General features: G+C 44.1%; 1 protein-coding gene across 1 annotated transcript; it reads left to right on the forward strand.

Annotated features, from left to right (window-relative positions):
- Positions 1–608: 608 nt before the first annotated feature.
- Positions 609–27,889, forward strand: TMEM120A (transmembrane protein 120A). The gene is made up of 12 exons (XM_087717269.1): positions 609–742; positions 8,249–8,367; positions 11,441–11,560; positions 13,288–13,347; positions 15,489–15,584; positions 18,162–18,251; positions 18,861–18,926; positions 19,133–19,194; positions 20,316–20,408; positions 22,199–22,263; positions 23,968–24,036; positions 26,803–27,889. The coding sequence occupies exons 1-12, from the start codon at positions 668–670 to the stop codon at positions 26,905–26,907; spliced, it is 1,020 nt and encodes a 339-aa protein (XP_087573395.1). The 5' UTR covers positions 609–667; the 3' UTR covers positions 26,908–27,889.
- Positions 27,890–27,934: the final 45 nt, after the last annotated feature.

Consider the following 27,934-nt stretch of genomic DNA (forward strand, 5'->3'; position numbering starts at 1 on the left):
CTCTCCCCTTTCCACTCCTCCTTTCTCTCCTCCTCTCCCCCCCCCCTTGCCCTCTCTCCTCTCCCTCTCTTCTTCCCTTACATCTCTCAGAGAGACATTTGAAGACAGAATAAAACATATCGGACAGCCATTTGTCTGAAATGGCATAGAGCAGTGTTTCCCAACCTTTGGCAACTTGAAGATGTCCAGACTTCAACTCCCAGAATTCCCCAGCCAGATGGGAAATTCCCCAGCCAGATGGCTGGGGAATTCTGGAAGTTGAAGTCTGGACATCTTCAAGTTGCCAAAAGGTTGGGAAACTGCTCTAGAGTCTCCTGCTCGAGCAGGGGGTTGGACTAGAAGACCTCCAGGGTCCCATCAACTCTTATTATTATTCTGTGTTCTTTTGCGGGGGGAGGGGAGGAACAGCACAGCCTTTGCTCTCTTTTCCCTCCTCGACCTCCTGCCCTCCCAGCCGTCCTTCACACTCCGCCCGCCCGCCGGCTTCGCCTCGGCGCTCATTGGCCGGACCCTCAGCGGGCGGCTCCCCGAGAGCCCCGTCGGATTGGCCGGAGCGTCCTTCGGGGAAGCGTCGCTCCCGCCTCTTTCTCCTCTCCGCCCCCGCTCTGCGGGAAGGCGCGTCGGAAAAAAAGGGGTTGCCCGCCGCCGGTCTCCGACACAATTCGCCATGGACCGCTGGCCCTCGGTCGCCGACTGCCTCCGGGACTGGGGGGAGCTGCAGGACGGCTTCCAGCTCGTGCAGGTGCTCCTCCGAGGGCGCGGGGGGTTGCAAACGCCACGTCATGGGGAGCGGGGACCGAGGGAGTCGGGCGGAAGGAGGGTCCGGCGGGCGGCGGAGGCGAGTGGGAGGAAGCCGGGATGAATCCCGCGGCCGCCTCCAGCGGAGGGGCCGGCAGCGTTCCGCAAACCGGGTGTCATCTGGAGGAATGGGGGCTGCTGCTGCTGCTGCTGCTGCTCCGTTCTCAGCCCGGGAGATGACATCGGACAGGGGGGTGAAAAAAATAATACCTCTCGGACTGGGTCAACAAACCGTTTGCGCTCCTCCCGCTTGGGTGAAGAAGAAGAGTATTTGAAGCATGTGCAGATTGCCTGGGGGCGGGCGGGCACAACCTCGGGTTCCTTTAGGCGACCGGTAGAAGCCCAACCTCTGTATTAAAGCAGGAGAGTGGGTGGGTGGGTGGTGTATTGTTTATATCTTTTAGTCCAGTGCATGCATGAGAAAAGCATTGCTGAGCATATGAAGAGTGCCTTCTCCGGGTGTAATTAATTTAACAGTAACAGAGTTGGAAGGGACCTTGGAGGCCATCTAGTCCAACCTCTGTATTAAGACAGAAGAGAGAGAGTTTATATCTTCTAGTTTAGTGCATGCATGAGAAAAGCATTGCTGAGCATATGAAGAGTGCCTTCCTCCGGTGTAATTAATTTAACAGTAACTGGGTTGGAACGGACCTTAGAGGTCATTTAGTCCAACCTCTGTATTAAAGCAGGAGAGAGAGAGAAAGTGTTTATATCTTCTAGTCTAGTGCATGCATGAGAAAAGCATTGCTGAGCATATGAAGAGTGCCTCCCCCCTGTAACTAATTTAACTAACAGAGTTGGAAGGAACCTTGGCGGTCATCTAGTCCAACCTCTTAAAGCAGAAGAGTGTGTGTGTGTGTGTGTGTGTTTATATCCTCTACTCTACTGCATGCATAAGAAAAGCATTGCTGAGCATATGAAGAGTGCCTTCCCCCAGTGTAATTAATTTAACAGTAACAGGGTTGGAGGGGACCTTGAAGGTCATCTAGTCCAACCTCTGTATTAAAGCAGAAGTGTGTGTGTGTGTGTGTTTTTATATCCTCTACTCTACTGCATGCATAAGAAAAGCATTGCTGGGCATATGAAAAGTGCCTTCCCCCAGTGTAATTAATTTAACAGTAACAGGATTGGAAGGGACAAATTTAATAGTAACAGAGTTGGAAGGGACGTTGGAGGTCATCTAGTCCAACCCCCTGCTCCCACAGGAGACCTATACTAGGGGTTTGAACTGCTGAACTGCCAACCTTCTGATCAACAAGCTTAGCTTTTCCGGAGTATGCTGCTTCGCTTTCTGTATCTTAAAGGGGGCCTCTGCAGACCAAATGATCTGACTTTATTTCTGAAGTGGAAAAGGAGAGTCTGCCTTCTGCAAAGGCAGCCACAATAGCCATGTTTGGCTGGAGCAGCCTTGTATCCAGTGGTAGATACGGTATACAGAAGATGTGGCTATCCTTAGTTATAAGTCCAAAGGGTTATCACATTATCAATATCAAGGGCTTTGTACTTCTGGTACCAGTTGCATAGTGCCAATTATTACCATAGATGGATTTTGCTCTACTGTAAATTGCAAAATCAAAGGATATCTTAGATATCTGCTATGAATGTTTTTTTTGAAATCATTACAACTACAGTTGACCTTTCAGTTCCTTATCCAGCCTCTGTTTGAAAGCATGCTAAAAATTGAACTTTTCTTAGTAGACTTTTCCACTATTTAGAGGGATATAATTCTGTATACTGGCCAGATTCACAGAACATACTAAACCATCGTGGGTTGCCGGTATATGGCATTGTGTGTATGCAGACCCAGCCAGCTGTGTTTATTCAACAAACCATGGTTTGGTTTCAAACTTTTCATGTTGTAGAGTGTGATTATCTAATTTAAATCCTGATCAAGAAAGAAATCTATGTTTTTTTCCCTTTAGTGTCTCACAGAACCCTATCAAATTATTGTGCTTCATGGTTCTGAAACGCTGAAAAGTTTTGAAAAGCTGATTAAATAAATATGTGGCAATCCTAGGCAGATCTTGATAGTTGAAATCTTCTTTTGAGGAATCCGGCTGTTAAGTTTCCTGGAGGTATCTAACTGACCCCTTAAAAATAGGATGCTGAATTTTCAGCTCTCTCTGATGATCTGGAATAACTGGATCTTCTGTTTTTCAACCAGACTGGCTTCCAGCCCTTCTTTTTTTCATATATTATTAGTGAGGAGAAAACTGAAAGTCTTTGTGCATGAGTTCCAGGTGCTGTGATAAAATCCAAAAACTCTGCAGGTGTGGATCAGGGATGGCATACACTTACCTTCCACACTCACCATACCAGTTCGCAAATGTGAGCACAGGCGCCATCTCTGCACAGGCGCAGATCCATCTACACATGCACTTTTGGCGGGGAAAAATGGCCTAAATGGGATGTCATTGAGCCAGGCGTGAGTGGGCAGAGCCACTTGCAATTTCCGCTACCCGTTTGGGTGATCCGGTCAGAACCGGTAGAATACCACCTCTGATGTGGATGAAGCTACATTTGATTACGGGGTCTAAAAGGTATGACATGGAACATGGGAAAGCATTATCCCCTGATCCTCCAGTTGTTTTCTGAGAAGTTTGAATTGCTGATCTATTGGTACTGGAGTTACTGAGGAAGAAAGTAAAGAATTTGGGGGGAAGATATTAAGAAATGAAAGCGGCATCTGTTCTAGATGTTTTATGTGCTTGGAGTTTATCCTGGAGCAAAAGTAGAATATCAGTTGTATTTTATTCAGTTTATAGATTATATGACTGTCTAAAATACAACAATTGACCATAGTGTCCTTCTCAATCAGCTCAGAGTGGGACCGGCCCTCCCCAATTACATCAGCCCCCAACCCATTAGACCTGGCACATGCAAGTACCATCAATTAGGAACATAATGTACATTTGGTGGAACCCAGGCAGCAGGTCTTCTCTCTGCTGGCATCTGCCTTATGGGATATTCTTCCAGTTAAAATTAGATTAGCTCTGTCCTTGTTGAAGTCCCTCAAGACCTGGTTATGGCACCAGGCCTGGGGGTCCCAGCAATCTGGAGATATGTCTAGATCAGTGTCCCCCAATCTTTGGGTCATTAAGAATTGGTTTTTCCGTGGACTGGAGGCGGCGTGGTTTCGCATGCTGTCTGAATCCCGTGGCTGGGGCTTTGTGTTGTGGCCCGCCAGACAGTGAGGAGGTTGGGGAGGAACATGAGCCAGTCCTGGCGTCTGGGGAAGGCTGTGATGAGTGCTCTGTGTCAGAGGCAGAGAGGGGGCCAGGGCCATCTGACAGTTATCAGCTACCTTCGGAGTCGGAGATAAGTGGGGCAGAAGAACAGCTGAAGCCTGTTCCCAATGTGCGCATGTGCAGAGCTGCCAGGAGAAGGGAACAATTAGGGAACGAGTCAACGCGGGAGTACACTGAATGGCCCCTCCCACGGGTAATAAATAGGAGCAAAAGTGGAGTAGTATTTGCAGGAGACCATTAATTTGTGTATTAGTGTGAAGATTTGCTTATCTGAATCGGTGCCTCACACAGACTCCTTGCCAAATATTTCATTGTACAGTGTTGCGCAACTATCCAAGGATTGATAAGGTCTGTGTTTGCAATTCACCTTTGAAAGACGGCTTGCCAGGACTTTTCTGTATGTGAATGCTAGGAATTCACGTTAGCCCAATAAAAAGGGTTTTTTAAAGAGAGTTTTGCCACATTTTATGGCTTTTCTTGCCATGGGTGTTAAGGGAAGCACTGTAGTTGATAAGAAAGTAAGATGGTTGTTAAGTGAATCTGGTTTTCCCATTGACTATGCTTGTCAGAAAGTCACAAAAAGTGATCACATGACCAGGGACACTGCAGCTGTCATAAATATGAGTCAGTTGCTAAGCATCTGAATTTTGATCACGTGACCAGAGGGATGCTGCAAAGGTTGTAAGTGTGAAAAATTGTCATAAGTCACATTTTTCAGTGCCACTGTAATTTTCAACAGTCACCAAACAAACTGTTGCAAATTGAGGTCTACCTGCACACAGAAAAAACACTAATTAGGAATGAAACTGATCAAGAATGAAACATAGAAAAAGATTAATCAATCTTGGTAGATGATGAATTTGTAGACATTAAATAGATCTGGTTGTACTAACATAGCTTCTGGTAGATTTATTTATTTACTGGACTAGCTGGATACTCCAGCTTCTCTCCCTTTCTCTCCCTCAGGCTGGCCCCATTGATCCTCTCCTATCCCCTTCTCTACCTCAGTCTAACTCCTTAGCATCAGAGCATTTTTCAGGTGTGGAGGGGGACTAAAATGTGTAAACTGCCAGTCTACAGGCCGGATGAGTCCCACCCTGGCCACGGCCACACCCAAGTGGCAGTTGGAACAGAGTTTTTTTCAGATGGGGAGGGGGAGTAGAATGTCTAACTCCTTAGCATCAGAGCATATTAATCATATAAAAATACTAATGATCTGATGGTCATTTTGAAAAATCCTTTCTTAGCGAGCACCTAGAAGCCAACAGGAACATACATGCCAAATTTCAAGTTTGTGGGCTTTACAGTTCTGGAGATTTCATTATGCTGTATAAGTGGTATTTGGCTTTTATATATATATAGTTATATAACTTTCATCAAGAGCTCAAAGCAGTTTATACAGGAATTTTAACCCTATTAAATTGGTTGGGTTGAGAAAAAATGATTGATCCCAATTACCCAGTGAGTTACAATGGATTAATGATGGACTTGAAACAGGATCTCCCTGATCCTAGTCCAGATGTCACCAGTTGACCTTGGCTGCTCTTAAAAATCTTAGGCAAGATCGGAGTTCATCTCATCAGGTTGGACGAGAGACCACCAAAGTAGAAAAAACAATATCCTAGAAAAAGCAGTAAGAAATCACTTCCGTGTTATTGCCAAGATTGATGGTTGGAAGTCAAGCTTGACGTGAGGGAGTCTTAATTCAAGAACAACTTAATTAAAGAGAAGGAGGTCTATGCGTGCAGAAATAGCAAAGATAACAGAGAGGAACTTTGCAATGATATTTGAATGTGTAGGTGGTGATCCTTCCTGTTGATAACGCATCTTATCAAAATAATATTCTGATTCCCAAGGATGGGAATAACAAAATAGTAGAACAGAATAACAAGAATGGAGGGAATTCTCTGTCCTTTTCTAGAAGTTTTAATATAAGATAAAGATTCCCCTCGCATATATGTGCTAGTCATTCCCGACTCTAGGGGGCAATGTTCATCTACGTTTCAAAGCTGAAGAGCCAGTGCTGTCTGAAGACGTCTCCGTAGTCATGTGGCCGGCATGACTAAACACCGAAGGCGCACAGAACGCTGTTACCTTCTCACCAAAGGTGATCCCTATTTTTCTACTTTCATTTTTACATGCTTTCGAACTGCAAGATTGGCAGAAGCTGGAACAAGTAACAGGAGCTCACTCCATTACGCAGCGCTAGGGATTCAAACTGCCGAAACTGCCAACCTTTCTGATCAGCAAGCTCAGTGTCTTAGCCACTGTATCGCTTAGTTTTAATGTACCAGATTGCAATTTGATAGATACTTAGAAAGTTTCTGACCATTAAAGGACAACAGTTGAAAGTAAGGGAATGATCTGATCTTGTATCACTGCTGCACCTAGACTTTGGCACATCTACTGACCTTTATGTATAGATGTGTTCTACATCTGCATACAAAGCACCAATGTTACCCGCTAATAATAATTATGAGACGCCTTTTCAGATGGCACAGAAACTTGAATAGTGAGGGAGTTCACCTTGTCATCCTTCTGACTTGTATTTGCATCATGTATCCTGGTTGAAAGGTTGCTCCTCGCCCTTGTGAAGTACAATGGGTTGTGCAACAGGGCTGCACTTGCAGCTCTGCCAAGCAAGCACAGGCATCTTTGCCTTGAGACCAAAGTACATTCTAGCTGAGTGGTATTACATCATCAGTGTACAGGGCCTTTCAGAAAAAGTCCAGTTCCTGGATTTCACTTTCCCCCCTTTTCCACATGCAAAGAAACATTAGAAGTTTTCTGGTCAACAATTTTTGGCTCATAAGCTACCGTATTTTTTGGACTATAAGACACACCGGAGTACAAGATGCACCAAGATTTTGAAGAGGTAAATGGAAAAAAAAAGTTTTTACACTCTGCAGGCCTCCCAAACCCTCCTCATGCCTTATTTTTTTTTTGTGAAAAATGGGGCATGCTGAGAGTTTGAGAGGCCTGCCAAGTGCTCCTAGGGGTGGGGGAAAAACAGCCCGTTTTTCATTCATGTTTGTCTTCCACAGCCCCCAGGAGCACTTTTCAGGCTTTCATAAAGCCTATGCACAGCCATTTTTGCAAAGGGGTCGGGGTTTCAGGAGGCCAAAAGTCCTGTATTCAATGTATAAGATGCATCCAGATTTTCACCCTCTTTTGGGTGGAAAAAAGGTGTGTCTTATACTCCGAAAAAATATGGTACTTGATACCTGCTGGATTTGTGCACCTTATAAAGCCAATGTAAGGTTTGTCTCCTTTATGTTTGTTTAATAAAGATAGTCCTTGACTTATAACAGTTCGATTAGTGACCATTCAAAGTTACACCACCTGTTGTGGCCCAGCAGGAGCCGTTGGAGCTGCCGATAGACTCCGATAGCGAGGGATCCTATGAGTTCGGTTCTGGAAGAGGTGGAGGACCCTGGGCAGGGTTCAGACTCCGAGCAGGGACCAGAGAGGCTGGTTGGACACCAGGAGGCGCCTGAGGCATGGAGCAGCGTTGAAAGCCAAAGGGAGTTTGTCCCTGACGTCAGGCACTGAAGTAGTGGTGAAGACATCAGGCCCTGGAGGAGTGCGGAAGAGCAAAGGAAGTTGGTCCCAGACGCCAGGCAAAGAAGGGCGAAGAAGCGCAGGCAGCAATTACGGAGACATAGAAGATAATCAGGGCCAGGTGGTTATGATTAGGCTCCTCCCAAGAGAGTATATAAGAAGAGACTTTGGGAGGAGACTTTTTGCAGGACACAACCGTTTTACTAAGCTGGAGAAGCTGGAGTGTGTATCTCTTATCTGTGGGGGTTCTGGGTAACTGCCAAAGTCTTGTCTGTGAGTAATTACTGTGAATAAAGCTAACAGTAATCTTGTGTCGGCATGACTCACTGTACGGAGGGGGGGGGGTCAGAACAACCATCATTGAAAAAAAGTGACTTATGACCGTTTTTCACACAACCATTGCAGCATCCCCATAGTTATGTGATCAAAATTCAGATGTTTGGCAACTGAACTGTTCATATTTGTAATGGTTGAAGTGTCCCGGGGTCACGCGATCCCCTTTTGTGACCTCCTGACAAGCCAGGTCGATGGTTATTAATGATGAAGCTCTCCAACATTTTATTCACCTGTCATGTACTAACCTGCATTGTAGAACAATGTCAAGTTTCCGTCCTAAGAAGCTCTGTTCTTGTTTTCCTTAGGAAACTCACAAGCAATACAGACAGAAGCTGGAAGAACTGACAAAGCTGCAAGGCAGCATCTCCAGCTCCATTTCACGACAGAAAAAGCAACTGAAAGAGCTCTCTCTGACTCTCAGGAAGTATGTTTATGGTCACTCTCCCATATTGTTTGCAGTGCATGCTTGGACAGGTCATGCGTATTAACAACTGAGCAAGCAGATACTTTTTGTCTTTCTCTTTAATGACAAAATTTGAATTACGGTTGGCTCTCTTTTGTTCAAGTGTGTCAGCTCCTTCGCCTGCTCCTTTTCCCCCCGCCCTTCTTTTAAAGGAGACTAGACAGCAACCAGACTTGAAAAACGGTTTAATAGTTTATGTTCTCCCTCTCTTAAGTCCATCTTAAAAGTGAAAATAGGTCTGTTGAAAAATCTTGCTCACTTTGCTTCTGTCTGGGCATTTACTGTCTCAGCACAAGAGTTGGGAGAAGCGGGTAGGAACAGCAATTAACCCAGGAGCTGTACACGAATAGTGATAGCCAGGAAGGGAAGGTGAAAATTAATTTATACTAGATGAGATTTTAGACCAGTGGTAGTCAACCTGGTCCCTACCGCCCACTAGTGGGTGTTCCAGCTTCCATGGTGGGCGGTAGGGGTTTTGTCCGATACTGAAGCACTTTTCTTTTTTTAAATTTAATTGACTTTTTAAAAAAAAATTCATAGCATTATTTAAAAACATTTTCATTAGGTTTTCATAAAATCACCATTACTGGTGGGCGGTTAATTTTTTTTACTACTAACAGAGATACAAAAATGGGCGGTAGGTATAAAAAGGTTGACTACCCCTGTTTTAGACATTGAAGCTGAAGGTCACATACTTTGGCCCCCAAATGAGAAGACAGGGCTTGTTCAGTGGTGGGATTCAAATAAATTAACGACCGGTTCTCTGCCCTAATTACTGGCTGGCTGGGCGTGGCCAGGGGGTCTGACAGGCAACACTTCTCCTCCTGCACCCTCCTGGGAGCAAAAAGAAGGCTTCCCCCACATCCCATTTTGGGCCTAGTAGGCATCCCTGCAGCCTCCTGGGAGCAAAAATCCGTTTTCGACCTCGCTGGGCTCTAGAGGCTCTCTGGAGGGTGGAATAGGCCCATATTCACACTCCATAGGCCTCTGTGAGGCCTGTTTTTCAGCTCCCCAGTCTCCATGCACCCCTTGGGATCCACAACGGGCCGCATGGGGACTCCTGGGAGGGGAGGCGTGGAATGGAGCGAGGTCAGCTGGTCATCGGAACTACTGGTTCACCGAACCGGATGTAAAATTAACATCCTGTTCACCCAAACCAGCTGAATCCCACCTCTGGGCTTGTTGGAAAAGACACTGATATTGAGAAAGATGGAAAGCCAAAGAAGAAGGGGACGGCAGAGGATGAGATGGTTATATAGTGGTCACTGACGCAATGAACATGACTTTGGGCAAACTCTGGGAAACAGTGGAGGGCAGGGTGACCTGGCAAGCTAGGGCCCATGGGGTTGCAACGAATGGGGCACAGCTTAGCGACTGACCAACAACAACAAAAGGTCAGATTTTAGCATTTTTGCCTCGCATTTGGGGAGATTTCATGTGAGAACATTGAAAGCTTAAGAGTTTGTTTCAATTTTATTCAAGAATTTAATGCACGGGTGGGAGGGTTGCTGGGTTAGGTTTTTCAAACTTCTGCTTGTTGGTTCCATGTGCTGGTAATGTAAGCTCCATTGGGGTGGGGAACCAGCTTGGTTGAGAAATCTTTCACTTTACACCTTTGCTTGAGTTCAGGTAAGAATTGTGCTATGTATGACCCACTTATTACATTCTGAGATTTTCCTGCTAATATGATTTTAAATTTTGTTTGGATAAATGCTATTTAATAAATGTTTAGGCATGTCTAATCACGTTCCTTTTACTAACAGTTATGGGGAAGCTGAACTAAAATTGGTTTTCTTTCAGAGCTAATTTAAATAAGTTTGTACCATTGAGTTTACCATATGATTTACACCAGGGGTCTCCAAAGGTAGCAACTTTAAGACTTGTGGACTTCAATCAGCTGTCTTGAGAAATTCTGGGAGTTGCAGTCCACAAGTTTTAAAGTTGCCAACTTTGGAGACTCCTGGTTTACAGTACGTTTTCCAATGCAGCCAGTCAGTGTTTAAGCCAGAAGTTTGATGTGTTTCTTCTGAATAAATCCACACATCAGCTGGCAGAAAACTTTTAAATGAAATAAGATTATAAAAGGCTGAACCTTTGAGGCAGAAGAGTTAATCTCCTTATGGGAACCAGGAAAAAGAAAGATAAAATGACTGATTGTTGAAGCAGCAGTGTTAATTATTATTAAAATTAAATTAATAATAATTGCACTAAGCTATATACTTATTTCTGCAACATTATATTTGCTTATCTGCTAAAACCATGCTGGTTTGTAAATAAGTCTTGCGTGAATTATAGTAATAATTAGGTTGTCAGCCGGAGTGTTAGTAGTAGTTTTTATATAAATTGTTTTGCTATTTGATGTTAGAAAAGACTTTGAAAGGAAACGCTCATTGTAGGCTCCAATAGCTTTCCACCTGCATGTATTTTTTGCCTTTCAAAAGCAAGAAGCAGGCTTTATATCCTGAGTGGGCATTCATTACACCCTTCTATTGCCAAATATTAGTTTTGAGATTAGTGTTTATTTGGAAAGGTTTCTCATTACTGCTTGGATAAGGCAGGTTTCCTTTGTGACTTACCCCAATGGTTCACTTAAAATGGGAACAGGAGATGGCTTGTTATTTAGGCTTTTTCAAAAGGCAATTTTTGAAAAAGCACCTTTGGGACTCCAGCCATGATCCTCACCTGTTTCCATCTCCTCTGCATGCAGCTGGAGGGGTTGGGAAACCCTTTGTGAAATTCTAGAGCCCAGGTGTCAAACTCGCTGTGTCATGTTGCCATCATGACATGATGTATTACAACAATTTTTTTCTTTTCGCGGTGATGGGGTGGGCATGGCCTGCGCGTGACGCGTCTGGCCTACGGGCTGCCAGTTTGTCACCCTGCGTATACCATCTGAAGGCTGAGGATTAGAAGGTTTGAAACAGGATCTGAAAGCTTGGGATGCTGGATTTGGAAGTTTTAGGGGAGATTCTGCTGCTTATCAATCATTTTCTGTCTTCTTTGAAATGTGTTCCTTCTTCCTGGTGCTGTAAAGGTGCAAATCTCTTCCTGGCAAGGAGCAGGATGAAGATGCTCTTGAAGAACTCCAAAACATGATCAAAGAGAGGCAGGATGTCTTTTTTGAAATGGAATCATACTTGCCAAAGAAGAACGGGTAAGGGGGTTGAATTAACACGGAAATAAGGATTCTGTTCTTAATAGTTTGCTTGATTATTTATTTGGCTTCACCTATATTTCGTATGCAACTCTAAGCAGCTTACAATTAAATAGATAAAACATAGCTAGTCCTCAATTTAGTTTGGGAATAGTTTGTTTAGTGACCGTTCAAAGTAACAGGTAAAGGTAAATGTTCCCCTCGCACATATGTGCTAGTCGTTCCCAAATCTAGGGAGTGGTGCTTATCTTCGTTTCAAAGCTGAAGAGCCAGCGCTGTCCAAAGACGTCTCCGTGGTCATGTGGCTGGCATGACTAAACACCAAAGGTACATGGAGCCTTCCCCCCAAAGTGGTCCTTATTTTTCTACTTGCCTTTTTTACGTGTTTTTGAACTGCTAGGCTGGCAGAAGCTGGGACAAGTAACGGGAGCTCACGCCATTATGTGGCACTAGGGAGTCAAGCCGCTGAACTGCTGACCTTTCTGATCAAGAAGCTCAGCATCTTAGCCACTGAGCCACCACATCCCGCAAAGTAACAACAGCACCAGAAAAAAAGTGACTTACAATCAATCTTCACACTTATGACCATTGCAGAATCCCTATGGTCACGTAATCAAAATTCAGACGCTGGGCAACTGACTCATATTCATGACGGTTGCGTTGAGAAAATTGTTAGGTGAGTTTTGCAGTGAGAATCACTGCAGTTGTTAAATTAGTAACAGGGATGCTAAGTGAATCTGGTTTCCCCATTGACTTTGCTGGTCAGGAGTTTGCACAAGGCAATCACATGTCCGTGGGACATTGCAACCGTCATAAATATGAGTCAGTTGTCAAGCATTGGAATGTAAATCACATGACTATGGGGATGCTGTAATGGTCATATGTGAAAAATGGTCATAACTCACCTTTTTCAGTGCCGTTATAACTACGCGAACTGTGGTAAATAAAGGATTACCTGTAGAAGATCACACTTCCATTCTATTGTAGATCTCCCATCCACCCCGTTTCTCAGCTATTTGTTTTCTTAATTTTAATGAGTTTATTGTCTTACTGTTTTTATACTATAATCTTATCTGATAGTAAGCCACCCAGAGCCACATCACAGAGAGATTGGGCAGCAAATAAGTGTAATAAAATATAAGGAGAGATTCCATTTAGCTCAGTGTTTCTCAACCTTGTCAACTTGAAGATGTCTGGACTTCAACTCCCAGAATTCCCCAGCTGGGGAATTCTGGGAGTTGAAGTCCAGACATCTTCAAGTTGACAAGGTTGAGAAACACTGATTTAGCTACTTAGATGGCTGTTCAAACATAGGCAGACCTAGAAGACTTATAATAGCTTTATTGTCACTTTGAATGTACACTTCTTGGCATACGTTAAAATTAAAATATTAAAATTAAAATATTTCATTTGACAGATTTCCAGTGTGATTCTATAGCTAAAGGTGTTTGTAATTAGTATGGTGCCACCAGCTCTTGGTAACTCTGGGAACAGCTGTCAGTTGTGTGCTAATTACAGTTAATTATAGCAAAATCACATGTTATACACCCTCTTAATGCAGTGATTTCACAGTGGCTGTCAAAAGGAGCCAGGCAGCTGATCACTATACCTTATTATGACTCCTTGCAGATCAATTTGAGATATTGAGTACGCCCGGAATGTGAGACTTGTGTGACTCAGGTTATTGTTATGGAGGTGTACTTTTCCCTCTTTCTGTTGTGTTTCAGGTTGTACCTGAGTCTCGTGCTGGGAAATGTGAATGTCACTCTGCTGAGCAAGCATGCCAAGTAGGTGCTAATTGATTATAGTTTATCTCCTTGCTGAGATGTTTTACAGATTAGGAATCCTCTCTTAAATTTCAGAATATGCAGATGAAGTTTCTCAGTGTGCTAGGCCACAAACAATCAAACAACCCAAGATTAATGAGCCATGATGGTGTAGTGGTTGGAATGCAGTACTGAAGGCTATTTCTGCTGACTGCCAACTGTCATCAGTTCGATTCTTACTGGCTCAAGGTTGACTCAGCCTTCCATCCTTCCAAGGTCGTTAAAATGAGGACCCAGATGGTTGGGAGCAATAGGCTGACTCTGTAAACTGCTTAGAGGGGGTTGTAAAGCACTGTGAAGTGGTATATAAGTCTAAATGCTTATTGGTATGAAACTGAGTGTTGTACGTTATATGTATTTGACTCAACTTACAACAGCAGTTGGGACTGGGACTGCTATCACTAAGTGACACAGTTGTAAATCAGAACATTACATGACCCCGTTGTTTAGTGATGATCAGCTGTTGCTGTCATTAAGTGAGGACTGTATGGGTCATTAAGTGAAGTCTTCATGTGACTGTCACTTCCTGCCAGCTCCCCCAGTGTCTTTGCTTTGGGGAAGTCGGCAGGGAACATCATAAGTCTCAATCGTTCAATTGGGAGGACGGTGCAACAGTCAGAACTGTGAGGACCCATTGTAAATACCATTTGTTCAACGCCGTTGTAAACCGAGGTCTATACAGAATCAGATTAATCATAAACAGAGGCACAAAACAATGCTTGGTGAAACACAGGTGCATTCTTGAAATAAAAAACAACTATCCTAAGTATAATTTAATTGATTTAATTAATCCTCCAGAGAGAGTATTTCATTCCATTCGATTCTAACAATTCTTATCCCTGACTATGGAGATTCTCAGTCATCCAAGCCATGGTTGTCCCAAAGGTGCTTTTTTCAAGAGGCAACTAAACTTTCTGTTTTTTTCTTTGAAGACGTTTCGTTTCTCATCCAAGAAGCTTCTTCAGCTCTGGCTCAATGGTCCATTCCCCATCATCCAGCAAGAGCTGAAGAAGTTTCTTGGATGAGAAATGAAACTTCTTCAAGGAAAAACCAGAAAGTCCAGTTGCCTCTTGAAAAAAGCACCTGTGGGACAACTCTTGTTCCTGCTTTTTCTTAATAAAACCAGACGCCACATAGGAGAACTCTTTCTGATGCTCTTGCTGGCTAGGCTCACATAAGAGTAAAGTGTTCCTTAAAACATCAGCGTCCCAAGCTCCAAAGAGCTTTCAAATCAAATCAATATTTATTATAGTCATAGATTGCCATACAGGTAGTCTGCATTTAACGAACAGGTATTTCACAGCTGTTCAAAGTTATGATGGCCACGGAATAGGCTCTTTGCTGCTCGTAAAGCATCTCCAGCTATGACTGCCCCAACAAAGAACATGAATTGTGGTCACACAACTGCAAGCCAGCTTTATGATTCCTGGCATTCTGCTATCACACGACTGTGATTCGTAATATTTTTGCTGGTTTCCAGCCAAAAAAACCTCCCATTTAAATGAATGGGTTTGCTTAACAACCATGGCATTTGCTTGACTGAACCATTCACTTAACCACTGCAAAAAAAAAAAAAAAAAAAAGGCTGGAAAATTACTTTCACTTGGGTGCCTCGATTTACAACCATAGTGACTTTTGTCTGTAATTCTGGACTCCGTTGCAGGCATATGTTGAGGACTCCCTGTAGATAAAGAGTTTGAGAAGTTGTTCTCCATCCTTCAGATTATGTTGAAACTCCACTTCTTAGGGTTGGGATCAGTGGTGGGATTCAAAATTTTTTACTACCAGTTCTGTGGGTGTGGCTTGGTGGGCATGGCAGGGGAAGGACATTACAAAATCCCAATTTCCTCCCAATCAGCTGGGACTCGGGAGGCAGAGAATAGATGGGGACGAGGCCAGTCAGAGGTGGTATTTACCGGTTCTTCAAACTACTCAAAATTTCCACTCCAGAACTGGTCAGGACCTGCTGAATACCACCTCTGGTTGGGATTTGGGGAGTTACAGTCACAAGATACTTGGAAAATAGCAGGTTTGGAAAGACGGAGCCAGGATCACAAGTGGCTGTCAGAACTGGCTCATTCTCCCTCTCCCTCCCCTTTTAGGTTTGCATATAAGGATGAGTACGAGAAGTTCAAGCTTTACCTCACCATCATTTTGCTCATCATCTCCTTCACCTGCCGCTTCCTCCTTAACTCCAGGTGAGTCCACAATCCTGAAAGAGGGACAACCTCTCCCCTTCCTTTCAGCCAGGAGAAGGGGCTACCTCCAATCCTCGGAGGACGCTTCCTTTTTTGGAAAGGCAATCCAGGTATTGGAGGAAGCAGCAATTTCAGGACCGTGAGATTAATTTTAATGGACATCCAAATATAAAAAAGTCTAAAAATTGTAAGCCGCCAACTTTAATTATTGATAGTGATGAGAGGTAGGAGCCTCTCCTCCCTTTCTTGCACCCAGCTCTGCCTTGCTGTCTCCTGCCAATTACCTGCCAATTACCTCCCATAGACCCGTTAGATCGCACAGGGTCGGCCTCCTCCGGGTTCCGGGTTCCGTCTATCAGCCAATGCCAATGCCATCTGGCTACCACCCGGGGGAGGGCCTTCTCTGTAGCAGCTCCGGCCCTTTGGAATGAACTCCCCGCGGAGATTCAGACCCTCACCTCTCTCCAGGCCTTCCGGAAAGCCGTCAAAACCTGGCTGTGCCGGCAGGCTTGGGGTTGATGAGTTCCCCTCCCCTCTCGACTTGTATGGCTGTATGACTCTTGTGTATTTTAATTACGTGTATTGTGTTTGTATCCCCTTTTTCCCCTTTTGAGTTGTTCGCCGCCCTGAGTCCCTCCCGGAGAAGGGCGGCATACAAATAAACTAAATCTTAATCTTAATCCTGTGCAAATGAGAAAGATTTTGGAAAGCCAACAAAACTTCCAAAAGGGAGAATTGTTTAGGTTGCAGAATCTTCCTGTAACTGGAGCAGAGGTGAACAGACTGGGGCCATTTCCTTGGAGGGAGGGAAGCATACAGGGAATGTCCCTTATTCTGGGATGTGAAAGATGACTTAAATCAGTGATGGTGAACCTTTTCAGCACCGAGTGCCAAAACTGCAACGCACACGAGCACTAGAGCACCAGAAACCCAAAGACCAGCTGGCCAGCGCACATGCGCGCACCAGAAACCAGAAAAGCAGCTGGCGACAGCACACATGCCCTGCATGCCTCCTTTGGCACGCGTGCCATAGATTAGCTATCACAGACTTAGATTCACCACAAATACCGTAATGGAGGGAGAGGAGTTTTCCTCACGTCTTCTTTTTTTACATGTGTGGCGAGGGACCTCTTAAAACAGGGATTGTCACACCATTGATGGAATACAATAGCTAATATGACTAACAGTTTAGGAAAGATTCTTTTTCCCCTTGACAATGGAAGAAATGTTGTGATGGAGCTGGCACGAGATGGCTAATTGATGATTATTATCGTGCATTATTGTTACAAATGGTCATTTTGTTTTTAGTGTCCTATGTTTTTTTAAAAAATTGCTGCCCATAGTTAATATTCATTTAGTGACCGTTCAAAGTTATAATGGCACTGAAAAGGTGACTTATGGCCATTCTTCACACCTATGAAGAAAGATCCAACCTACAATTAAGGAGAAATTTCCTGTCAGTGAGAACATTTAATTAGTAAAACCGGTTTGCCTCCACAGGTTTTGGGTGCTTCAGCACTGAAGGTTCTTAAGAAGAGATTGGATAGCCATTATTCTAGAATGGTATAGGACCAGGATGGCGAACCTATGGCACGTGTGCCATAGGCGGCAGGCGGAGCCATTTGTCAGGGCACGCGCTGGCCAGCTGAATTCAGCCTTTTTTAAAGCCATTTTTCGCCCTCCTATAAAGCCTCTGGAGCCTGGGGAGGGTGAAAAGAGCCCCCTCCCCTGAGGCCCTCCGGAGACTTCAGGAGCTTCCCTGAAGCCTCCGGAGCGCAAAAAAATGGCCCTATGGGCAAACTAGAAGTTCGGGAGCGGAGTTCCGGTTTGCTCGTACGGTCGGTTTAAGCCCTCCAGAGGCTTCAGGGACCTTCAGGAGATTTCCCTGAAGCCTCCGGAGGTCTAAAAACGGCCCTATGAGCAAACTTCCGGTTTGCTTGTAGGGTCGTTTTTTACTGTCCCTGAAGCCTCCGGAGGCCCTCCGGGGGGGGGGGGGGGCAAGGGAGGCTGTTTTTGCCCTCCCCAGGCTCCTATAAAGCCTCTGGAGCCTGGGAAGGGCGAAAAAAGCATGCAAAAAATGGGAGGTTGCGCCTCTCATGCGTGCATGCACACTGGGGGGGTCACACATTGCATTATGGGTGCAGCACGCCCGCGCACGACCCCCCTGCACTCCCCCCACTTATGGTACGTGAGCCAAAAAAAGGTTTGCCATCGCTGGTATAGGATCTCTTGCCATGTGCAAGAGTTGGATTAAAAGACCTCCAAGGTCCCTTCCAATCCTATTCTGTGTTCTCTATCCCAGAGATAGAAACTGGCAAGCAACCACCAGACAAATTACAGTATATCACAGAAGGGAGTACACCCCCTCACATTTTGTAAATATTTAAGCATATCTTTTCATGTGACAACACTGAAGAAATGACATTTGGCTACAATGCAAAGTAGTGAATACGCAGCTTGTATAAACAAGCACAGTGTACATGTGCTGTCCCCTCAAAATAACACAACACACAGCCATTAATGTCTAAACTGCCAGCAACAAAACTGAGTCCATCACTTTCTCACTTTTTATGTCAGGGTAACTGATGCTGTCTTCAATTTTCTCCTGGTCTGGTATTACTGCACGCTGACAATTCGAGAGAGCATCTTGATCAACAATGGTTCTAAGTAAGTAGTGCTTCTGTCCAGGATGTCTCCTTCGTTAAGCTAAGACGGTCACGTACCCATTTAGCCGGGACTCCCTGAATGCTCTCTGCAAAATCATTCCTAGTCCTGCTTTAAAATTCTGGGGATTGAATATGGGAGCGTCTCCTTAGGAATCTTGGCTTGCACATAATGCATTCAGGGGGGGTGAGTCTATCTAGCATAGCACTTCCTGTTCTGACCGCAGAGATTCTTCTGCATTTTTGTGGAGAAAATCAATCCTGGGTGTTCCTTGCAATCTTAAACAAAAATAGAAGGTGGGGAGGGGGGGGGAGACGTCTCCTCAAGAGGCAGCTCGGGTGTTTTCCCTAAACATATGGCCATTGGCACTGTGTGTGGTGTTCAGTGCAAGGTATTCCAGTTGCTATTGCCCTTGAACCTTTCAAACAGAGCTCCCAAGCATTGCCTTACTACAGTGGTTCCCAAACTTGGCAACTTTAAGACTTGTGGACTTCAACTCCCAGAATTCTCCAGCCAGCAGAGCCAAGTTTGGGAGCCACTGCCTTACTATATTGGGCTGTCTCATGCTTAAAAGACAAATACTAATGAAACTGCTTACCTCTGCCCTTCCAGGATTAAAGGCTGGTGGGTTTTTCATCACTACATTTCCACCTTCCTCTCGGGTGTCATGCTGACTTGGTGAGTCCTAATCTCAGGTGTCTTGGCGATTTCAAAAAAATAAAAACAAATAAGCATAATGCTTGCGATTTCAGTGGTTTTAATTAATAGCCTGTGAGTTTGATTAATTCCTTTCTGGAGCCTTCTAGGAGAATAGCAAGTTGTCCATCCCCAGGTCAGTGGATTCTGATTACATGTGCGCTTCTGCATTCCCTCTGTCTTTGCAGGCCAGATGGCCTCATGTACCAGAAGTTCAGGAACCAGTTCCTCACATTCTCCATGTATCAGAGTAAGTGGGACTGCATTAAAGAAGAGGGAGGAGGGAAGCGGTTGGAGACCCACAAGTATCGGGGGAGTCAGTAAAATAATGAACCCCAGCCTTTATTTTCGTAGCTACGCTGCCAAAATTCTGCAACACGGAACGTAGGATGCCCTATTTTCTGAGGGAGGCTTCTGTTGTTACTGCCTGAACATTTGAATGAGAGTAAGGGGCAGTCAAACTACACGGTTCCACCACAAAACCGCGTTCGACTAAACCGCGCTCGACTAAACCGCGTAGCTGACGTCATCAATAGTGCGACAACAGCGCGGAGACAGAAGCACGCTGTAAACGCTAAACCTAAAATTAACCCCTAAACCTAAACCTAACCCCCCTAAACCTAACCCTAAACCTAACCCTAATCCTAACCCTTAACCTAACCCTAAACCTAACCCTTACCTTAAGTTGAATCGGCTTGCTTTCAAAGCGCTATTTAAAGCGCCCTTCTTTCTCCACGCTCGCTGTTGTCGCCCTGTTGATGACGTCAGCGACGCTGTTTAATCGGGCGCGGCTTAGTCGAGCGCGGTTTTGTCGTGCCACAAAACTACACTACGTAAGGATTTCCTCATGGGGGTGAAATTGAGATGAAATTGAGATCCTGAGGCTATGAGTTCGATCCTAGGTAGAGGCAGATATTTTTCTCTCTGGGCACACTGAGAATACTATATCTGCTGAACAAAACTCCGCACTGGCGACAGGAAGGGCATCCGGCCAGTAAACACTCAGCTCCATTCAGTTGCCCAGACTCCACCCCACAAGGGATTATGTGGTCGTTAAAAGAAGAAGATGATGAAATTGAGATGAAAGGGCAGTGGCATAGGAGCTGGCGGTGAGGCAAAGGGCAAATTATTGTAGCTGAAGCAACTCAAATGTATTGGAGTTTTTTCCCCCCAATACTGTGAACACCAGATGTTTTTGTGTTTAAGAAAGGAAAAACCACACTACCACCAAAGGTGATGGATGAAAGGGTTTAAAACTAGAGCTTTGCTTTTAAGGGACACTGTAGTAACAATGAGGGATGGGTGATTTAAGTATCGCAGCGTGTCTGCTACTCCCCTGAATTTCGACCTCCTTTTGCTGAAATTTGATAGGCTTTGTCCAGTTTCTTCAATATTATTACCAGAGTGGCTGCCTGTATCGTTTGAGGGCTCTGGGTGAACGACACACCATGGATCTCACTGTAGGTAGGTAGCATTTTTGCTTTCTCTTTTTCCTTTGCTGAGGCAAACTCTCCTGTCTGAGAGATTCACTAACGGCTGTGAGGTCACAGGCCGTGGTGGCGCAGTGGTCAGAATGCAGTACTGCAGGCTGCTTCTGCTGACTGCCAGCTTCTGCCCGTTTGGCAGTTCGATTCTCGCCGGTTCAAGGTTGATTCAGCCTTCCATCTTTCCAAGGTTGGTAAAATGAGGAGCCAGATTGTTGGGGGGCCATAGGCTGACTCTGTAAACAGCTTAGAGAGAGCTGTAAAGCACTGTGAAGCTGTATAGAAGTCTAAGTGCTATTGCTATCCCTACAGAAGATGCTCTTCTGGTCACTGGTTTAGAAAGGAGAAAGAAGTGGCTATAAAGATCGGATGATTGTGAAATACTAGGGCTGGGAAGCCACAGCAGGCCAATGTCTGGTGTTCTGACCCCTCTCTTCCTACACCAAAGCACGCCCAGACAAAGATACTTCAAGGATTTATTAATACACAGACCAGACCTTGGCAGCAATCCAGCACAGACTAATCTTGGCAGCAATCCAGTCTGCCAAGATAGCCACGAAAGCTTCTCCAGGTCTAGTAAATACGTTGATTCCTTCGATGAGCGTGTGGAAAGCCATTCCTTTTATAGTCTTGAGAGGAGCCTAATTACCACCAGCTGAGTTCCATTATCTCCTGTAACTGCATAACTGTTCTTTACCCCTATTAGCCCTCCGTTGCTGGGCATCCAGGACCAACTCCCTTGTCTCCTCCCCACTTCTCCAATGCATGACGTCAGGATCACACTCCCTTGTCTCCTCCACACTGCTCCAAGGCTTGACTTCAGGAGCACACTCCCTTTGGCTCTCACCGCTGCTCCAGGCCTCAGGCGCCTCCTGGTGCCAACCAGCCTCTCTGCCCCCTGCTTGGAGTCGGAACCCTGTCCAGGGTCCTCCACATCTTCCAGAGCTGACTCATAGGGCCCCTTGTTGTCGGAGTCTGGTGGCAGCTGCAACAGCTCCTGCTGGGCCGCAACAGCCTGGTGGACAGCAAAAGTTGTCCCTAGGCTTGCTTCGTCAATTCTCATCTTGCAAAGATGCTTGTCCATAATTCCTCCAAACTGCAACTTCCCCCTAGCTTTGGGTACAGGAATTAGATCTTTGACTTGCTCCAACAATTTAGATCAGGCATAGTTCATATTTGTATGGGAGATCTCAAGGGAATCCCAGGGTTGTAAACTTTATTAGCAAGGAAAAACAAAACAAAAAAAAAACACCCTAGAATAAGGGAATGACTATTTTAGGTCATAACCAAGAAAATTACATAGAAATCTCCCTGAAGTCACCAGGAGAAATTAATATGAAAGGACTTTTTTTATCATGTTTCATATGATCTTTCTGGCTTTAGAAATAATAACATTTTTACAGTCCTCTTCTAGACATAGCTGTTAAAAAGCAGAGAATTGCAAATAGCCATGTAAACATATTTTACACACACACAAAAAAAAAAACATCCTGAATCTGACCAGGAGATAATTCTGCTTTTCAAACCAGCTCATCCTGCCCTTCTCAAAGAGATGAGCCTTTTATTCTTAGGGAGGCAGATTTTAAGAATGTTTGGCCTGTCTCTAAGCTTCTCTATTTCCTTTTCTGGTAATGCTAGCCTAGCAGAAGTGAGCGTGGTCCACGTTAGTTGTCAAATCTCCCAAAGATTGCCATCTCCAGTCAGTCTGAAGAGCCCGTTGGGACTGCTGAACCCTGGCCTGATTCTTTGGCTGTGTGTTTTTCCTTGCAGAAGGTTTCCAGTCTTGGATGTGGAGAGGCCTCACTTTCCTGCTTCCATTCCTCTTCTTTGGCCAAGTAAGTGTGTCATCACTTCTTCAGGGATTATCTTTAGTCTAGGCAAGGCAAAACCAGGTTTATTGAATCTGAAGGGGCAGAATATCTTCTGAGTTTTTTGTGGGGATTATTTAATTAGCAATTTATATCTCATCTTTTAAAGGAACGTGGTGGCTCAGTGGCTAAGATGCTGAGCTTGTCGATCAGAAAGTTCAGCAGTTCGAATCCCTAGCACCGCGTAATGGAGTGAGCTCTTGTTACTTGTCCCAGCTTCTGCTAACCTAGCAGTTCAAAAGCATGTAAAAATGCAAGTGGGGTTAGGATTGGTGGGAAGGTAACAGCGTTCTGTGCGCCTTCAGCATTTATTCCTGCCAGCCAAATGACCACGGAGACGTCTTTGGACAGCGCTGGCTCTTCGGCTTTGAAACGGAGATGAGCACCGCCCCCTAAAGTCGGGAACAACTAGCACATATGTGCAAGGGGAACCTTTACCTTTTATCCCATCTTTTATTTATTATTTTTAGAAATAACTCTATGTGGCAAGTATGCTTAATATTCCTTCTGCCTCCTATTTTCCTTACAACAAGAATTCTGTAAGATGGGTTGGGCTGAGAGTGAGTCACTGGCCATAAGTCACTCAGCCTGCTTTCATGCATAAGGCAGGACTAGAATTCCCTGTCTCCCAGATTTTAGACTAACCACTAGACTAGACTCATGTAAGAGTTCTTACATATATTTTATCTTTTCTCTTATTAGTTCTTTTTTCAGGAGAAATACATACTCTGTTTATAAACAACTACTAGATGAAAGACAATGAAACTGTGCTTTGTAGTAATAATAACTATATTTTATTTATTTCATGTTATAAATTTATAAAATGAATTAGAAAATTGAGCTTTTACTTCCTAATAATAATAATGTTATAAATGTTCATCATGTTATGAAGACAACTGAGATGCTTAAAGGAACAAGACCCCTTTTCCTCCAAACCTATTTAGAAAATGAGAATTTGTTACAAGGTACCGTAATATTCTTATGACCAGCGTGGGCAGGGCAGTGATGCCAATTCACCATAGAAACTGGCAGGTACAGGGGATTCTGGCATAATTTGTGAAGATTGAGAAAATTCATCTGATTTGTCCGGTTCGTTCTGTTTTTTTGTTGTTGATTTGTTTAAAACCTATTGCACTCCTTAAAGAGATATTGTGTTTCCCCCCCATCTCAAAAGCCAATTTTTAGGGAGAAAACTGCCAAATTTCCTCACAGAGTCCACCAAAGAGGGCTCTGGGGAAAGGTCCAGAAACAATTGAAGTGGGAACAGTAATTGAGACACACAGTCCTGGAATGCTTTTCGTCATTTACACCCAATAATTTAATGTATCAATTAGTGTGTTCCATGTGTCTCCTTTCTCCTAGGTGGGATGTACCTACTGATTAACTCATGTGAATAATCTGGATTTGAGATGCATTTTGTACCCCAAAGAAACTCTTGTCCTCTTACTGTGATAATTAAACTGCCAAAAAAGCCCGTGCTTTTATGTTGAAATCCCAGCGGGTGGTGGGAGGAGGGACAGGCATGTTTATCGGAGCAAAGAATTCTCAGATTGTTTGGTTAAAAATCCTAAAACTTCTGCTGCCAAAAACCAGTGGTCTGACCTCACAGTGATACCTTTGAGGGTGGGAGTCGGACATGTTGCAAATAAAACAATTATGTTCTCTTTCTAGTTCTGGCAACTGTTCAATGCCATCACACTCTTCCAATTGGCCAGGCATCCAGAATGCAAAGAATGGCAGGTAAGAGTGAATCCGTAGGCACGGGAAGCGGAAATTCTCTGTTCCTTTCCCACCCTTTCAAACTCACTTCCCGGCTGAGGAGATTACAAGCTTTGTCAATGCTTTAAAAAATATCCAAACACCTTCAAAGTGCAGCCAGCATGATACTCATGGTAAAATACATGTAGCTATCTCAGTAATCCTCCCAATGCCCATTAGATCAGCTTTTCTCATAGTGTGGATAACAGCCTTTAAAGGGATTACTTGCAGTGGATGGAAGGTTATCAGATAATGGAGAGAGATTGACTGTTATCTCAGCATGGCTGTCTAGGAGTGCATACCAATACAACTTACAGCTTCTGGTACAGGTAGTTCTCGACTTACAACATTTAGTGACTGTTCCAAGTTACAACATCACTGAAAAAGTGACTTATGACCATTTTTCACACTTACGACTGTTGTATCATCCCCATGGTCATGTGTTTTACATTTGGATGCTTGACAACTGACTCTCATTTATGACGGTTTCCGTGTCCTGGAGTCATGTGATCGCCTTTTGCGACCTGCTGACAAGCAAAGTCAATGAGGAAGCCAGATTCACTTAACAACCAAGTTACTAATTTTACAGCTGCAGTGATTCACTTAACAAATGTGCCAAGTAAAGTCATGGCAAGGTTAACAAATGTGGCAAGAAAATAGGGCAGAACTCCCTTAACAAATTTCTCACTTAACAACATAAAATTTAAGCTCAGTTGTGATCATAAATTGAGGACTACCTGTATTTTGCCTGCTTATTGCATTTTAAAAGATGTTGATTTCAGGCAACACCCCCCCCCTTTTCTTATATGTTTGACTTGAACAAATGAAAGTGGGTTTCCTCAAGATGAAATACAAAGTGATCAAATTCATTTTTCATTATAGCATTTTCAGATTTTAGTATTATACACTAATTGGTTTAATATAATGGGGAGAAGGGATTGCATAAGTTCACGTTATTTTAAGATTCAGAATAATGTAGATTTTAGGAATGGTTCAATGATAAGAGCATGAGCTTTTCCAATCATCGAATTCTTCCAGATTAAATCACATGAATGAATTAAAATATTGTGCAAAAGGCAGCATGGCTGGGAAATCCCTGTCTCTGCCAACATCATTAGAGTAAAAGTCTGTTTTCGAAGAGTTTGATTGTACAGCTGATTCTTACTTAGCCATTGCTAAATAAGGTCAGTTGGGCTGCTCTGTGGGGATAAAATGTTGGCTCTGCCAACATGTGTGACCTAATCTGGAAGTTGAGTCATGGCAACTGGACTTCTTTCCTTTTTATTTTGAAATATTTTGCAGCTTAACCAAGTAGCTTCTTCAGTCTGAACCTGCTTCAGTTTTGCTCAAACTGAAGAAGCTACCGTATTTCTTGGACTAAAAGATGCACCAGTGTATAAGACGCAACAAGATTTCGAAGAGGTAAGAAAGTTTTTGCCTTCCCTCAGCCCCCAGCAGCACTCTGCAGGCTTCAGCGGGGCTTGGGTAAGGCAAAAACGCCTCCATTTTTGTGAAAAACAGCCCGTTTTTTGCAAAAATAGGATGCGGGGGTGGAGCTTCAGGAGGCAAAAAATGGCTGTATTCAGTGTATAAGACACACCAATATTTCCACACTCTTTTTGGAGGGGGGGGTAAGGTGTGTCTTATACGCTGAAAAATATGGTTCTTGGATAAGCAGCAAAACATTTCAAACCAAAAAGAAAAGAACTCCAGTTGCCATGACTCATCTTCCAGACAACTCTGGAATGGATGATGGAGAATCTTCATCAACATGTATGAACTGATCTTAATTTAACACAAGACTGAAAGGCAGGAGGAGGAGCTTTCAGAAGATTAACAAAGCAAATAAGGAACACATAATGGATTTCAAGAACTGAAAATGTCGTGTAACCTGAAACTATGCCAACAAGGTGCCTTGAAAAGAGGCTCCAGTATTGTCCATTCAACGTGTTCTGCTAAAAAAAAAGTGCCTGTGAATCCATTGTTCTGCCTCTTTGGGATGTGAATAAGTAAAGGAAGGTACAGAAACAATGTGTAAGCAAATGCCATTGGGCTACCGCCTTCAGATGATGCTATGTGTTGGGATGGAGAACTTGGGACCCTCCAGTTATTGCTACATCCCCAGCAGATTTAGACATCACAAAACAAGGACTACGGTATTTGCATTCGGATTCACCATTCTTTCCAAAGCATGGTCAGTCAGTTGGCTTTCATTCGTGACCCGCGATTAACAAGTGAGGGGATTTGAAAGTGGAAACTTGTAAAAAGCCAGATTTGGGCTTGTGCAAAGCATTCCAAAAAAGATATTTCACAAAGAATATTTGTAGGGGCAAAATTCCCATCTTGAAGCATTAAAGCAGCTATCTCCTTTTGTGAGACTTATTCACTTGCTTCCAAGGCTGTTCCCAGTCAATTTTGTGGGTAAAAATAACTCTTTCTTTAAAAAAACACCATCTAAGTGGCTGTACATCCACACATAAAGACAGCCTTGTAAATAACTATACAAGCCTCACGAAAGACATAGATGCTTTAACACTCTGAACTAACATCCATGGGACAACACCTCTTTCTTACGCTTTGCACTGCTCTCCCTGTTCTACTCTAGAATTCCTGACAGTTTTGTTAAATTTATCTCTTCAGCAATCCAGTCCTTTTGAAAACTGCTCTCTCTCCCTCCCTCCCTCCCCCCCTCTCTTCCTCTCTTCCTCTTAAAGCAGTAAGCACTGACCATGTAAATTTCATTGGCAGGTCCTGATGTGTGCCCTCCCCTTCCTCACTCTCTTTACTGGCAACTTCTTCACCACATTGCGAGTTGTTCATCAGAAATTCCAGAATAAGACCAAGAAGGAATGAGCCTTCAAGTGCCTGTCCCCCTTCCTGGCTATCACTGTTGGTGGGAGCACTGCTACTCTGCTGACGGAAGGATCCACAGTACGCTGGGCGTTCTTCTCCTCCTCCTCCTCCTCTCTCCCTCCCTGTGATTCTCTTGCATACAGATGTCAATGAAGCCACGTCCAAATAGTGCTTCTGCCACCAACATGAGGCCTTGAGGCCTGCCTGCTGCCAAAAGGAACTCTGCATTTAAATCAGGTGTTGAGATTCAAGGATTAGGGTAAAGTACTGTATGAAGAACTCAAGTGACTTGTGGATACAATTCCCAGCTGACACCTGCACGGTTTTGGTACCCTTCCTCCAAAGCAGGGGGCTGATAATTCCCAGAGCCTGTCTGTCCAAACTGAGTGGCAAGAAAAGGAATGGAGCAGGTTCAACCTATGCCATCTAATGTTTAATGCTGAGGACATTAACTATTATTGGAAGCAGATTATATGGGCAAAGAGTGTCCTCACTATTTCTGCTGGGTTGATTCTTTCCTCCCCATCTTCAGAAATGTTCCCCTATCCTAGTTTTCTTCATTACTACATGTGAGTGAGCGGAGGGGAGAGTTTCTCATCTGCACCTTCAATACAGAGCCTGCTTTTCCCTCCTCGGTGTATATTTTATGACAAATCTGAGATGATAACCAGTGGCTGGTAGATTATTTTTAGCCCCCCTCGTCGCAGTTTTCCTGGAGTTGCCTCTCAGCTCTTGAGGGGCCAAAGACCCAGCGCTGCTTCTACCCCTGTGTTCTTTTGGGGGGAAGATGGATTCACAAGCAACTAGGATGCATCTTGCCAGAGAAGTTGAAAATAACCTTTATTTAACAATAGTTCGCCGAGCAAGAAGCAGCCGTGGTGGCTTTTTGGTCTCCCCCGATCTCAGTCCACATTATCATTTGTGTGTCTTAAGTGTTATAGTGGTTCTAAAACTGGAAAAAGCTGGCCTGCATCCAAACATGCATTGTTGTCTTTAAATATGTATTCTTATCATATTAAGGGGTGGG

Source organism: Thamnophis sirtalis, unplaced genomic scaffold (genome assembly GCF_051295495.1).
Source record: "Thamnophis sirtalis isolate CommonGarterSnake01/CBP01778 unplaced genomic scaffold, rThaSir2_p1.2 scaffold_6, whole genome shotgun sequence".
NCBI classification, from domain to species: Eukaryota; Metazoa; Chordata; class Lepidosauria; order Squamata; family Natricidae; genus Thamnophis; species Thamnophis sirtalis.